This window comes from Serinus canaria, chromosome 5, assembly GCF_022539315.1.
Source record: "Serinus canaria isolate serCan28SL12 chromosome 5, serCan2020, whole genome shotgun sequence".
In the NCBI taxonomy this organism is placed as follows: Eukaryota; Metazoa; Chordata; class Aves; order Passeriformes; family Fringillidae; genus Serinus; species Serinus canaria.
Window position 1 is genome coordinate 7,547,420 of NC_066319.1, and position 15,693 is coordinate 7,563,112.

A 15,693-nucleotide genomic window follows, 5' to 3' on the forward strand; every position below is an offset into this window, starting at 1 on the left:
CCCAGGATTTATTTCACGGTTTGAGCTTTTTTTTTTTTTTAAATGGATTGGGTCATAACATCATACTTGATTCATTAAGGTAATAACCAGCACAGATGTAGGCTACAAGTTTTAAAATAAATGGAAAAGCAAAGGAGACGGGCAAGTTCCAAAGTGTCCAACTTAGAGAAGGTGAAAGAGGAAGGGTTCACCTTTCTGCAGATGGAAGAGCAGGAGGTATCAACATGCCTGCATCCCTGAAAGCATGGGCAGGAGGAATCAACATCCCTGAAAGCATGGGCAGGAGGTATCTGCATCCCTGAAAGCATGGGCAGGAGGTGTCAAGATCCTTGAAAGGATGGGCAGGAGGTATCAACATCCCTGAAAGGATGGACAGGAGGTGTCAACATTAAGTTTGCCCCAGGGGAGGTGGGCTCCCTTTTCCTGCCGGGCCAGTGGGTGGTACCAGTGAAAGCTGCTGCTTGTCCACCATTAACACAGCTCGGAGCAACATCTGGCTGCTCACAGCTGGAGGGGCGAGGGGGAATTTACATCCAGTTGTCCCTGATGCGGAGCTAATGAGCGCCCGATGTCAGGACTTTGAGCACAGCAGAATTCGGGACGTGTGCGGGTGTTCCTGGGAGAGCACGGCGGCTCTGTTGGTCCGGGGCCAGTGCCTCGTAAACAGGTGTCAGCATCCCAAAAAAAGAACTGCCCTCCCTGCCAGCAGCGGGTATCCTCGCTGGCATTCCAGCCTGCTGGCTGGCATTCCCGGGCACGGCTCCCCGGGCCGCAGGGCTGACCCGCGGGTCGGAACGAGCCCGGCTGGGCTGGCACTCTGAGCCTGCTGGCCCGGCCTCGCTCTTCCAGGGCTTTGGCCTCCAGATCTGCCAGCCTTGGAGCGTATCAGTAGGTGGGGGAAGGAAAAGGGGAAGAGATAGAAGAGTCGCTTGTGAGGATGATGTTTTTTTCTTCTTAGGATTAACCTCTGACTTGGAATTTGGGAGATAGAGGCGGTGGAGAGCTGGGTGAGGACGTGCTGAAGGAGGATCCTGCTGCTAGGGGGCAATATGCAGCAAGCAAAACCCCTCTAAGGGAGTTTTATCTCAATATCTTATCTTTTCTTCAAGAAAAGAGCTTAAATCCAAAAGTTATCCAATGTATTGCACAAGCTAACAATTTTTTTTCCATAGAAAGAGTATACTGTAAACAAATACTCAACATTTACTTCTAGGTTGTGTTTGTTTCTTTTACCATATGTATATATGTGTGTCCATGACTTTCTTAATATGCTTCCTTGTTACCTCCATGATTCTTAATTTTTCATTCTGAATTCTATCATAGTTTATATAAAGCAAAAAGATAAGGATGTGGACATTTAAAAGCCTTGAATCGCATGGTCTTGTAACTCTCCTGCTGCTTTCCTTTTTTAACTCAGAGGTCTTTGTGACTTTTTTTTGTTCTACCACTTTCTTAAACATAGTCTCTAAAAGTGAAAGCAAGAGGAGACCAAGAAAAAAAGAAAAAGAAAACAAGGAAAGGCAGTTTCAGTGACATTACTGGTTTCAGGTGGAGCAGGGAAATGTTGTTCATTTGTTTAGATGTACTCATGCTGACTTGATGATGCTTATTTTAGAACTAGTGCAGGGTATTTCTTTAAGAGCTGCATTGTGTGAATGCATCCTTTAAATTCATTTTAATGACAAAAATACTTTTTGACAGGGAATATTCAGTGGCTGTCCATGGTTATGACTATAATGGTAATGGTTGATTGAATAATGGAGGAAATACATTGGTTTCTACAACAGGTTTTTGGTCCTGGTTCACCTGGTCATCAACATTCAGTGAAGAAGCATTTTCTGAATGAGGAGATGTTACAGCACAGTGTGCCAAATTCCAGTGGTGGCAAAGTGATGATTAATTAATTAGTGTTAATTTTTGCAAGATGAGTTTGGGAATTTTAACAGCTGTGACTGAAATTTGAACAGAGGAGGAAGTGGTTTCGAGTTTGAGGGTTTTTTTATTAGTTCAGTCTTGTTTCCCATATGGTTCAGAGTGAGAAACTCAAGCATGGGTTTGACTCCGTGCCCCAGAATATTAGGGGACTTCTGCTGACTCAGAATCCATGGGGTTTTGGGATTGGTTTTATGGCTGTGTTGAAATACTTTGAGTGTTTCTTCAAGTCTTTGTTGTAGTGTTTTCTGCTTAATAAATAGAAAGGAGTGGGTTAGTCAGCATTAGAAGGCAGCAAAGCCAGCAGTTTTCATAATGCTCACCTCTTTCAGCTCCCAATAAAGAGATTACAATGCCAGGCTAGCTGAATTAGGACATTATTGTTCTTTTTGCTTCTCACCTTTCCTCTTCTATCTTGCCCTAAATAATTCTGAACATGAATTTATTTTGACATAAAATTATTGTCCTTGTTTAATGTGATTAACATAAAATATTCATGGTTTTAAGTCTTTGAAGTGCTCTACTCCATGTAAAAAAACAGAAGAGGTTTTGTGTTCTGCAACAGAAGGCTTTGACCTCTGCCAGATTAGCACAAGTGAACTGCTTGTAATCCCTGGGTGTTTGTAATTACCAAAGTGGTTTGGATGGCTTTACTTCGGATTAAATCCTGACATCATCCTTAAGTGCAGAAATCAAACTTGTTGTAATTAAAATTACATCAAGAAAGCTCTCACAGTTCGCATATTTTCCAGTAGTCATAATAAACCAAAATTCTATGATTCATTGCCTACCTCAAGCACTTGTTCTTTCCAATATTGCCAGGATACTGATGTGTAAACAGGAATGTAAATATCTCCTTGTGTCGGGGGGGGGGGGGGGGATTGTTTGGGCTTGCACAATGGTGCTGAATCATCTGAGCAGGTCTCCTTGCTCCGTGCTGGGCTGGGGCTTAACAAACTCTGCTTGGAAGTGCAGCTTCAGAGCTCAGGGAGGTCATTTGGGCTCAATGAAGCTTGTGATTTTCTGCTCTGAGCCTATTCTGTCCCGGTGGTGATTCCTAAACTGGCACTTTTCAGTTCGCAGCTCCATGATTCAGATTGACAGTCAGTAAAAGGTGCTTCTCTTCTAATACCTTCTGCAAAATTCTGAAATAACTGGGTTCTACTTAGTACAGGTGGGAAAAGGAGGGAAGAGAGGACTTTTACTGCACTTAATCCACTGTTTTAACAAAGTTGTTTCCAGCATCCTTCCAGATAAAAACGCAGGTTTTTGCAGTTATGAAGTTCCAAAAGTTGTATTGTTTTATGAGTATTTTGCAGCCACAGAATAAAGGCTTGCGTAGACAGGATTCTGCAGCTGCCCACACTTGTTTCAATTCCCATTGTTCAGGGAGCCTGCCCATATGTCCCTCTGAGTGTTGGGAAAGAGAGACCATGCACATGTAGGGAATGGATACAAACATTCCAGCTGCTCCCATGAGCCAGCAGACTTCTGGATCTCTAGATTACCCCCCCAAAAAAGCTCCTTGAGATGTTACAATTTGCTGTTCAAGTGGCTCTCTGGGTTTGGTGATGCTGCCCTGAGATGTCACGAGTGGTGTCTGCTCTGGGACAACTGTTGGGGAGTGTTAGAGAAGAGCCAGGTCTGCAGAGGTGTGGGTGTTACAGGCTGTGCACATGAATATGCAGAGGGTGATTGCTGCCCATGTGTTGTGATGACGTTAATGAGCACTGGTATTCCTGGGAAAGCAGCTTGGGGAGCAGATTGCCCAGAACTGAAATGAACATTGTGGTGTTGGCAAGCTCCAGAGGAGCACAACTGCGAATTCCACAGAAGCATGGCTTTCATAACAGTAATGTTTACCTTGCTCTGATCAGCTCAGGACAGGTGCCAAGGCTTTGTGTCCTCCTCCTCTGCCTGTTGCAGGCTGTTGTCCTTGCTGGCTCCTGCCTTGTTCCCAGGAAGAGCCTGATCAGAAGTGTAGTGATTATTGCAGTGCCTTCCCAACATTCAGACTGGGCCAGGTGTGGTCAAGCTCTGACCTTCTCCAGGGATGGATGGAGATTTATAGCTTCATTGGTTCCTTCCTCACTGTGTGATCACTCTTGTTAGAGAATTGAGATTTTTTTTTTAATGTTTGGTTATAATTTCCCTTGTTGCAACTTGTGTCTGTAACCTCTCACCCTTTTCTCATTCTTCACCTGTGAGAAGAATCTGGCCCTGCTGTGTCTGTACCTGCTCAGTTGGTAGCTGAAGGCAGGAATGGGACTCCCATCATTTGACTTCTCTCCTTTGGGCTGCATAAGTGGGGAACTTTTTTTGGGTTTCCATTTTTCCAGCCTGTTAAGACCCCTTGAAGGGGCAACCTGACCCTCCAGCTAATCAGTCCTGCTCCTCAGTTTCACATCATCTGCAAATTTGCTGGGGGTGGGGATTTTCTTTGTCTCTTCCCTCAACATTATCCCTGAAGTTCAACAAGACCCAGACAGGGTTATTCAGTTCCATGTTTTTTGTTGTTTGGGAAAGCTAATTTAGTATCCATAAATTCTACAATTCTTGCTTTATCTTAACTCTTTAGACAAGCAAGCCCTCCTGCTATGTGGTTTCAAAAATAAAAAAAAAGGTACAATGCTGTAGTATTTTATTTCACTGTCAAAATTAATAAAATCTTGGAACACTGCCTTCTGTTACTTGCATAAGTGCCCATATGCAAACACCAGTTTGCACTCTGTAACTATCTGGTTGTTCAGTTTGTAGTGAAATGTTTATTTAAAATCCTTTAGCCTTTCTATATACTTAAACAGGAAATGGAAACAGTTCTGATGACTTCATCAGAAGCAGGTTGAGACTGAGAAACCCCCAGATTTTCAAGACTATTTAAGTAAGAGTGGTTCAGTAAATCAGATGCAGGATGTAGGTACTTGAGGGAAAACCCTTGACTTAGTTTTTTATCATGAACAAGTTAAAGGAGGAAACGCCTCCTGAAAAGGGAAAGGCACCATGGCACCTATCCTCACCAGCAGTTTTTCCCTTCCCCCCCACCCCCTTTTTCCTTCTCTTGCCAAGAAATACAATCATTCCATGAGCCCACAGAGTAAAAACCTCCTGAGACACCCATGCAGGATAAAAGTTAACTGAGCTCTCTTCCTCTGGAGGAGGAGGAGACCCAGGTAGGGCTGAAGAGGGCTGAGGAAAGCTGAGAAGGGAGGAAGGGAGAAGGGGTGGGAGCCCTGTCCAAGGGCTCATTGGCAGGAGAGGGCAGGAACAGGATACGTTTCAGCTTTTGGGTGGCTCTGGGAGGAGCAAGTGGAGATTAAAGTGTCTTGATAAAATTGTTCCCTTCCTTCTCAGACGCAGACAGTGAGTTTCATGGGGTGGATTTTCTGCCAGAAGATCTCAGTGAAGCTCCAGAGGAGACAGGAATGAGGATGAACAAGAAGTACTCCTGTCTGCCTGCTGAGGAGAAGGGCATCCACATCATCAACATCCGAGCCATCGAGGACATCGGCTACGACCAGCACGAGAGCACGGTGAGTAGCCACGGCCTGCTGGGTCACCACAGGCTTGCTGCCCCTCAGCTTGTTGCTCATCCTTTCCACTGCCAGGATGCTCTGAAATCCCCTCCCTCCGTTTTCCCAAGGTGTTGGGAAGGATTGCCACCAGGCACAGCCCATGCTGATGTGGTGGGGGGTGTTCTTGGGGGTGTGAGAGAGGGAAGCTGGTTTAACCTGTAGCATAAAAAGGGGCTGACTCTTCTCAGGGTAACAAATCTGGCAATAAGGCTGTGCCAACCTTTACATCTTCTTGCCAGTGCAGAGAAGAACAGAAGAGAATGTCTAAAATTTCATGCAAAAGGCATTGTTAACATAGAAAACATTAAACTGATCTTCTCCAGCACACAACGGGAATTAGATTTCCAGAGTCATTAATTGCTCCTCAGTTAAATTCTTTAACACAGATTTTAAAGGAAGTTAGGAATATGAATACCCGGCATGATTATGACTTGGTTATGTAATTTGAACATAAAAAGAAGTTTATTAAGGTGGAGTGGGCTATACAACAGATTCACTGGGGAAAGAGGTACCAGAAAAAGCAACATGGGATTTATTGTGCTTGTGCTTAAAATTAGGATGGAGCATGGAGGAATGGTTCTGAAACTGAAATGTCTTTTCTCTGTCTCATTCACAGCTGAAGAGACATGAGCTTTACATGGTCTAAGTCAATGCAACTCAATTTAAGCACAGCAGCACTGCAAGAGAATATCTGGCCCATGAGTATCTTTCAGCATTTATACCCCATCCTTAAAATAGTCTGACCATGAATTTCTTTAAAACAGAACCAAGTTTTTTAGCTGCTTCTTGTTTGCTGTGGGATATAGCTGTTCCCACATATAATTGAATTTGTTGAGGCTTTAGCAGCCATAGTGGTGCTCAGCCCAGTTTTTCAGAAACTGCTGTTTAATTAATTAGTAAGATCAACACTTTTTTAAAAAAAATTAAACACAATCCAGTTAGTTGCCATTTGTTATTATTTTGTTTCTGTAGAAATTTGCATAAGTGAGTTGCCTGCCACAAGCAGACTGTCAGCTTGCTTTTAAAAAAAAAAAGTTCTGAATTCACAGGTGCGTGCCATTAGTCATAAAGCAATTGAAAAGTAATAGGTATTAATGGTCTTTTATATCAAAATTGTGCTTATGAACTAAATGAGAATATCTAGCTAGGGCATAAACATTAACATTAACAGACTGCCCTGAAGAGTTTGACATGGCTAAATAACCTTCCCTGTTTTCATGGAATGGGGAATAGAGGCAAGAGGACAATGAGTGAACTCTGTGGTGGCTCCAAATGCTCTATTATTTTATTATATATTTATTAACTTGGTGCAAAGTTTTTAGGTTAAATGGGAAAGAGAGATGAGATCCTAAAGGACAGAGAAGCAAATAGCAAAGGCTATCTAAAATAATTTATATTTAGTGTTTTATGTATGAAATAAGAAGGTGTGTACATCCCAAATAGATTTTAGCATTTTGCAACTGATGACCAATTGCTCTCTTTTGGAGCACAGTTCCTTTTCCCTCCATGGAGGATGGACATTCTTCTATAAACTTAGAAGCCAGAAAATTTCCCTGGTCACTGAAAAGCCACTCCTGTGTTGCGTATTTTTTGTGAAAACAAATGCCAGTTACCAGTGAATTTTCTTCCTTTTTTTTTTTTTTTTTTTTTTTGTAATATTATGTGACTCTCCAAGGGTAGAATTGTGAGTTATGCATGAGAACTGTTATAAAAGTAGAAACAAATTAGTTGTTAGTACCTTTTGTTTATTTATTTGTTTGTTTCTACAGTTGCCCTGTGCAGTTTTCAGATAAAGGCTTGGAAATGAAATTGTCTTTTGAGTTGTACATTTCATGTATCTTGCAAGACTTACCCAGCATTAACCCGGCTGGGAATAAAGCCATTGCCACCATCAGATTGCATAGTGACATAGGTTTTATAAGTGGGAAAGAGAAGTGGTGAACTCAATAAGCAGTGACCCCACTTCCCTGGCCACTTTCCATGGAGTTTTTGGCCGTGCCTCAGGAGCAGCTGGCTCCCTTCAGTCTGTATCTAAGATGATCTCTTTCTCAGATGATATGGACTTGCAATGATAGATAAGAGAAGTGAGAAATGTTTCCACATGATATTAATCTATTTGTCAGAATTGCAGCATTGCAGATGTCATGGGTGGAAAAGGACAGATGATCTTAGCGGCGATTAACCCCCAAAGGAGAAGACCAAACCCAGCTAGTAGCCGACTTATGAACCAGTGTGCTGGTGATTAGATTAAATCCCAGTCATGCAATCTATTTATTTCTGGCCAATAAAATCCCAGCTGGCTATCAGTAAAATTAAAGGTGTTAACTTGAAAAAATTTTTGGAGTAAGTAGCATGGGGAGACTCCTCCCATCTGCTGGCTGCCTGGAGAGAGGGCATCGTGTGCTCCAGGCAAAAAGAGCCTTGAGAGGAGAGGATGGTCTGTCTGGTGCTTTGTTGGTCTGTGCATTCATTATTCTTCTCTCTCCTTCTCTCCACACGCAGTTATTAAATTCCCTATCCAAAAACCCAGATGCTGACTGCAAATACGGGCTGTACTTCAGAGATGGCAAGAGGAAGGTGGACTACATCCTGGTTTACCACTACAAGAAGTCCTCGGCCGGGAGGACTCTGGCCAGGAGACCTCAGCAGAACGATGCCAGTGTCCGAAGCAGCAGGCAGGACCAGCCACTCCCTGGGAAGGGGGTGCAGCTGGAGATGGGGGACAGTGAGCCTCACATGGATTACCACGAGGACGACAAGAGGTTCCGCAGGGAGGAGTACGAGGGGAACCTCGTGGAGGCCGGGCTGGAGCTGGAACGCGATGAAGATGTAAGGATCCGCTTAGAAGGGTTGCAGAGGGTGACTGGTGGCCAGGTCCTGGGGGATGCTGAGCTGTCCCTGTGAGCCTGGCTCTGATCAAGATTGCACAAGCTCAGCTCTTGCAGGATTTGATTGCAGTTCTGGCAGTCAGTGCCATCCTGACCCACTGATTTAGCTGGCTGTACGGGAGTGTGCCGTGGTGTTGTAAATGCCCTGATGAGGTGAAGCTTCCTGACTTTTCTTGGCCAGGATTTGTGGCACATGCACCATTGCAACACGGCTGTGCTGTGCTGTCTGGAAGTGAGGCTTAAACTGCTCTGAACACTAACCCAGGTTTGGTGGGCTTATAGTATGCAGTGGTTTGGTTCCTCTGGTAATTCCAGCTATGAGGGGAGAAAAAAAATCAGATACAGGCAGTGTCATCTTTATTCCTCAATATAGGCTGGAGGAAAATTAAATTAGTTCAGGAGGCTCTGGTCCACCCTCCTGCTGGAGCACATGGGTCTGTGTTACAGTTTGCTCTTTCCATTCTTAGACATGAACAGTACAGCTTGTAACATCTTCCACCTGCACCCTGAAAACAGGATATTCTATTAAAAGCCCATTAGAGTGTGTAAAAAAATGATGTATGTGAAGTGCTGCCAGTGTGTGATTAGTAGAAATAGATACAGCAGTATTAATTTCAAAGAAAGCTGCTACAATTATCTGACCCAACCAATGTGCCCCAGACTCCTGAGAGAGGGTAAACACTTATGCTGGTTTTATTTACAGGATCTAAAAGTTGAGATCAACATTTCAACCTGGGAAGAAACTGCAAAAAAATAAATCTGTCACCTATTACTCACAAATTACAGACAATTATATCTTTTAGATATTATGCATATGTAAAATATATACTTAACATGGTACAATGCAAGAAAAGCCCAGAACCTTTCCCCTCTCTGTCTAACAGTGAAAGTCAGACTTGCTGTCTGTCCAGCTTGCAGGTTCCTGTAGCACAGAGGGAGCTTGCCTGTGCCAAGTCATGGATATTGAAATCCTTTGCCAGATGGGAGGTGCCACCTATGACATGTAATATGATTTCAAATGATGCAGAAGGGCTCAGGACACAGTAAAAGAGAGAGAACCCTGTCCTTTCAGTGCAAAACACCAAACTACATGAGATGAAAGTGTAGAGATGAAAGCAAGATGTCGGGATTTACATCAGCTTCCACAGCCAGCACATCCATGTAGGGGGAAAGATCTGCAATCACTTGGGCCTGACAAGCCACAAAGCTGCATTGGAGACCTCACTGATTCCAAAAGAGCAAAGGCTTCTTAAGCAGATGGTGTTTCAATAAACCTCTTAAGCTCTCTTCAATGAAATGGCTGGATGGTCACACACAAAGAGCTGTGGTCAGTGGCTCGATGGCCGCAAATAATTGATTAAAACAAGGCCAGGTTGGACAGGGCTTGGGGCAGCCTGGCCTGTCCATGGCAGGAGTGATGGAACTAAATGACCCCTGAGCTCCCTTCCAACCCAAACCAGTCCATGGTCCTCTGAGTTTCTAGAAAGCCAGTGAGAACACAGCTGTGTGAAAGCTAGTTATTGTAATAACTGAGTTGGTGCAGCAGCAGGGTTAGAAAGATTAATTGAAGTTAGTTTCTCTTCTGTTTGCTGAATGCCTCCTAGTTGGGTATCATTTGTCCAGTGCCTTTGGAATGGCTGCTCCAGGGGGAGCAAACATGGGTGTATGTGGGAGTGCCAGGGGCAAACATCCATGTCAAGCCCTCTAGAACACAGCTCAGAGAATTACTGGGCTGCAGGCAAACCACTAATATTGCCATTAACTTCTGTCCTCCTTTTGCTTTGTCTGGTGGAGTTCTTCCTACTGGTTTTCCTAACTATGATGCTTTAATGGAGATATTCACATTTGATTCTGAGGCTGCTCCTCTGAGGTGTGAGCAGCAGGGACTCTCTCAGTCCCAGTAATTACAACACACTCACCAAATCACACCATTTTGGCTGGATGCCTCTGCTTCAAATTTAACTGGCTCAGCCTGTATGTGTGTCCACAGTCATTAGCTTTTATTTCCCAAACAGTTTTTATCTGTTTAACCTTGTGGTAATTGCTCTGGGAGACAATAGCATTTTTTGAGTCACGTTCTATAGCAGCTCAGCACAGTGAGGTGTTCAGTGTTTGTCCTGTTGTTAGAAACCAACTCTCTCAAACAAATAAGATTTATCATGTTGGCCCTAATGAACTGTTTGTTCCTTAAATATGTATGAATCACAAGGGGTAATGTATTTAATTTCCTCTCATCAGTAACATTTTCCCCTGCCTTTTTTTTTCTTTTTTTTTTTTTAAGACCAAAATCCATGGGATTGGATTTGTAAAAATACATGCACCATGGAACGTATTGTGTCGAGAGGCAGAATTCCTTAAGCTCAAGATGCCCACAAAAAAGGTGAGTCTTGATTTTCTTGTTTTCCTCATGAAGGCATAGTTTAAACATATGATCCTCTCAGAGCATCTTAGACTTCTCTTTCCACGAGCATTTTCAAAACAATTAACTGAAGTGCACCAGAAAGGAAAGTCACAAATGTACTTGCTTGGGGCAGCAGAGGGAAAAAGTGGAGGGAAGAATGGAAATTAAGACTTTCTGGCTGCTACCACTGTCTGTACATGATGAGAGTGATTTCATCCTCCGTGTGTTTTAAAATAAGAGGTTTCAATTGATGGTGAAATTTCTGTGTGCCTTTTGGACATTTTTTTCTCACTTGAAGACTGCTAAAACTGAACACAAGGCTAGGAATTTGTCTTGCTGGGTTTAGTGACTATTCATATACACAGTCAGTCATGTTTGCAGGAGCTGGGGCCACTCAACCACAAAATAAATTACCTTTCAGAATATTTGAAATATCATTAAAGGAATGACAGTGTATTTTCATCAATTCTAAATCACCTGGGATAGATAGATAGCTACCTGCTCAATGAGCACAGCTCAGAGATGGATTAATATTTAAACACAGCCTAAGTGCAGGTCCCAGACTGCACAAAGAAGTCCATAATGGAGCCAGAGACAGTCTCCAAGCCCAGCATCATTTATTACAACACTAAAACCACACTTTTGGTTTGGATTTCATATTAATCCCCATTATTGCCTCACTTACCAGGGATTTTAATCAGAAGCACAATTATATTAAAAAATCTTTTGTGATCCTGTGATTCCCTAACCCTTGGTTTGACTTTCCCATCCCTTTCTTTCTGGATGATTTCAAGAATGTAAACTTCACTCCTTGATAGTTTATTGTGATATATTTATCTAATTGCTGTTTGATTCCTCGCAGTTCACTATGACCTATGGATAAACAAAAAACAGTGAAGTTTCACTGTTTGGTTTTTTTTTTGTCTTTGCCCCCTCAGATGTATCAGATCAACCAGACCCACGGCCTCCTGAAAAAGATTAATTCAGTGATTCAAAAAATAACAGAACCCATCCAGCCCAAAGTAGCAGAGCACAAACCTCAGACGGTGAAGCGCCTGTCCTACCCCTTCTCCAGAGAGAAGCAGCACTTGTGAGTGAAAGCCTTCCCTGAATATCCACAGGTTCCAGCCTCTCTGACAGCAGCTCAGGCACCAGAGAGTGAATGGGAACGTGAGCACCAGCACTTTGGAGGGCATTGCAGTAAAGAATATTTATATTTTGCAGTAAATTTACTTTTGGGGGGATTTTTTTGGCTCGCTGTTGAGGAATGAGTCTCTGCAGAGAAATCTCTGTGGGTTTTAGCTGCTGCTGTGGCACATAATGTGCATCTGTATAACTGTACACTTCACCTGTTAGGCTGTCAAAAGGGGATTTATAATGTGATTTATAACAGTCTCTTCTCTACATTAAATAAAATGCTCAGTAAAACTTGTAGCCAGAGATGTGGGCTGATAAATTTCAGAATTTCATATATCTGGTGTGGGCAGCTGACACAGGTAGTGCCAACCAGGCCTTGCCTTTGAAGTGCTGTGGAGTCAGAGACGGCTTTGCCATCAATCCCAGATCAGCAAGAACAGCTGTAAATGTGGGTGTAGGGAAAAAAATCACGAGGTACAGCCTAGCCAAAGCTTCTCCTGCCCTGGATTGCTCTGCTGCTGCTCTTCCCTGGCCAGCATCCCAGAGGAGTCACTTTGAAGGCCGTGTTTATGGATGTGCCAGCTGGAACAAACAGCAGTCCTAGGGCAGATCTCTTCCTTGCACCCCCAGGGCTTTGAGTGTTTCATCCAGAGATGCAGAGCACTGATGGGCTCAGGCCAGGCAGTGTGTGTGACATCTTGGCCTGTCTTTGGGCTTGCAGGAAATGTCTTTATGTGTTGGCTGCATGTAGGGCATTCCTGGAGGTTCAGGGAAGGTCCAGAATATGCTCTTGAGGGTAGACATGGATGGACCTCACGCTGTTCGCAGGTGGCTTTTCCAGGAATAGCACCTGTGTCTCTGCTGGATGAGGAAGGAAACAGAGGCCTTACAGGGAAAATTAAAGATTAAGAGGGGAAATTCAAGGCTAGCAGTGGTCAGGGATTCAACTTAAATGAACGTCAACACTCTCTTTTGTTCTGAAAAACCTATAGAGACATAAAACCAGTGAAATGTATAAGCAGCCTCTTTAAATTGTGGAACTGTGGGAGTTGGGTTGGACTTGCTTTTTAACAGGGTTTCCACAAGCTGTTCTTTAGTTTGAGCCCTGAAAGATCCCCAGGAGAAATGAAAATATTGAAGGGGTCAACAAGAACAGGAAATTACTGACTTTTTTTTTTTTTTTGACCTAATGGGCTTCCTTCTAATCTTTTAACAGATTTGATTTGTCGGACAAAGATTCCTTCTTCGACAGTAAAACCAGAAGCACTATAGTAAGTACTGCCTATAAATAATTTATGGTGGATATTGCTTCAGTCATGGTGTTAACAGCTTTAGTGCAATGCCTGTTCAAGTTTATCCTTCTTAACCAAGTGCCAAGGATCTCCTGTGCCATCAGGTGCTGAAATGATTCCAGATTTTGTGCTGAGTAGTGTTTGATGCCAACGGGTTGCTGCCTTTTGGAAAATAATTTGGATCTTCTTTCTAGTTCATGGGTAATTTTCTTAGTAGAGATATCACCAGCTGGGAATGTTTAGATTTTACCACTCATTCTGCCCACCAGTTGCCTGCACCCACGAGGGGTTTAACTTTTTGTAATTATACATTGTTCTTTTAGCAAAATGCCACTAAAAATCCTGAGACAAATTCCAATGAAACAGCCAGGTATTTACAGGGAATATTATTTATAGTTTTTTGGGGGAAATTCTCTGTAATGGTGGTATTGAAAGTGTTGAGATTGGTGGCTTTTATCTGACTTACAAAACACAAAGTAGAGCTGGAGAAGAAGGCGTAGCCTCATTTATAGCCACCAAAGGAGGAATTGAAAGGCCAGCTCGTGTGACATCCAGGGCAGCTGGAAGGGGCCATGCCAAGCAGCCCTGGCTGCAGCACATTTCAGAGGATAATAGGGACTCTTTGCCCCATTCCACTGTTCCTAACTGGTGCCTTGGAATGTGACTGCCAGCATGCTTTTATATTATATTTAACTTCAGCCTGTTGGGATGCCAAGTGGTTTCCAAAAGGGCTTATATCCCAGTCATAGCTGCCTTTCATTGCTGTGGTGATAAGGGTTGTAAGATATCCAACTTCCCTTTCCTGCTCTGAAATCCCAGCTTATTCCACAGTGTAGTTTCCCACCAGCCTGAAGAGCAGGAGTTTAATGTGAGCACTGGTTATGGGGTGAGGTGAGCTGGACAAGGGGAGGCAGATGCAGGAGCACAGAAATGGGGAAGAAGAGGACAAATATTGATTTAGTTTATTTGCAAATAAAGCATTTAACTTGAGATTGGGGGGGGGAAAGCCTGGCTTTTGTTTGTAGGCTTTCTTTTATATGTCCAGATGTATAGGGAAAAAATCTTATAAGTGCAAAGAACTCAACAAATGAAGAGTTCAAATTCATGGCAGGCTGAGCAATGCAGCAAGACAAAATGGCTCCATGGAACAAGAGAGTGAGCAAGACTTACTGGAAAATGGACTGAAGCTGGAGCTCAGAGCAGAGGCTGAGAGGAAAAGGAGGGACAAGAGTGTTTTAAACAACTGGAGGAACACTGGGCGTATAAGAATAATGCTGGTGCTGTGCTGCTTTGTGAGAAATCCCTGCAAATCACCCAGTAATGAAGAACATATTGAATGTTTCCCAACATCATTTTATTCTGTGTGCATTGCTGTTTGTATTCTTCTTTCTTAAAGTTCTCCCCTGCCTTTCTCAAATGTATTTTTGAACCACAGTGCAAATATTGACCCTTCCACCTACTGCGAAATGAACAGGAATCTAGTCACTACCCATGAGTCTTTGATGAATAGAAACTAAGCCAAAGACCTTTTAGTTATTAAAAAAGAAAATAAAATAAATGTATTATATAACTGGAAATCTCTCTGTGACAGCCCTTTAATTCACTGGGGTTACAAGACGACAGACTTGTATGTAGACTTGGGATGAGCTGTGGGACTTGCCCCGGATGCCCTCACTTGCTTCCTCCAGTGAATTGGGCAAGAGTCAAGTTAGCACACAGATTAGGAAGCTGGGAAACTGTCTCCAGCTCCACTGACAGGCCAGGCAGTGGGCAGGAGGTGCCTTTGCTCCAGGTTTCCCTGTGCTGCCTGCTCACCCTGCCAGAGAGCATTGCTGCACAGGAACGGCCAAAAGCTGAACCTCGTGGGCTGCCTGCTGAGCTGTGCAAAGGTTACTCGACAATAAGGGCAATAAATCCCAAAATAAATACATCTGTTTTGCCACTGAGGTCAGGCAGGCTCAGAGATGTTAAGGTCAGCCTGTGTTAGTCCAGTTTGATAAACGGCTGCATGCTGTGTACACGCGGTGAGCCCAGAGCAGCTCCTTGGGATGGAGCCAGCCTGTGCCCTCGGAGGCCAGGGAAGAGCTGCTCCAGGTGGAAGAGCACCCCTGAGCTCTAATCGATGGCTAACATGAGGAAAAATTGCATTTCTGTTGTGCCAAGGGTAGATGTAACCCTATTTGCCCCCATCAGTTCTCCTGGTAGCTGACTATTTACCTAAGCTTTTCTCTCCTGTACAGAAAACACAGCACAGAAAGCTCTGAGCCCCGCTCTCCTGAACACCATGACTTTTATTAAAGAGTGATGACTTCATCCACATCTTGGTTTGGCCAATATTTGAGCTGTACACAAAAAGATTGTGCTTTTCACTGGCGGTGTCTGAAGTAACCCTGTCTTTTCTTTGGCTCCTGTAGGTTTATGAAATATTGAAAAGAACGACGTGTACCAAAGCAAAATATAGCATGGGTAAG

The 15,693-nt window shown here is 43.4% G+C and overlaps 1 protein-coding gene across 3 annotated transcripts in view; it reads left to right on the forward strand.

The window, feature by feature from the left end:
- The window catches only part of ANO1 (anoctamin 1), a 71,879-nt gene that overhangs the window by 24,966 nt on the left and 31,220 nt on the right, over positions 1 to 15,693 (forward strand). For all 3 annotated transcript variants that reach the window (XM_050975052.1, XM_050975050.1, XM_050975051.1), the window contains exons 2-7: positions 5,284 to 5,462; positions 8,007 to 8,333; positions 10,674 to 10,772; positions 11,732 to 11,883; positions 13,147 to 13,201; positions 15,637 to 15,688. In XM_050975052.1, the coding sequence (XP_050831009.1) occupies positions 5,284 to 5,462; positions 8,007 to 8,333; positions 10,674 to 10,772; positions 11,732 to 11,883; positions 13,147 to 13,201; positions 15,637 to 15,688 (864 nt within the window). The remainder of the gene's footprint in view (positions 1 to 5,283; positions 5,463 to 8,006; positions 8,334 to 10,673; positions 10,773 to 11,731; positions 11,884 to 13,146; positions 13,202 to 15,636; positions 15,689 to 15,693) is intronic.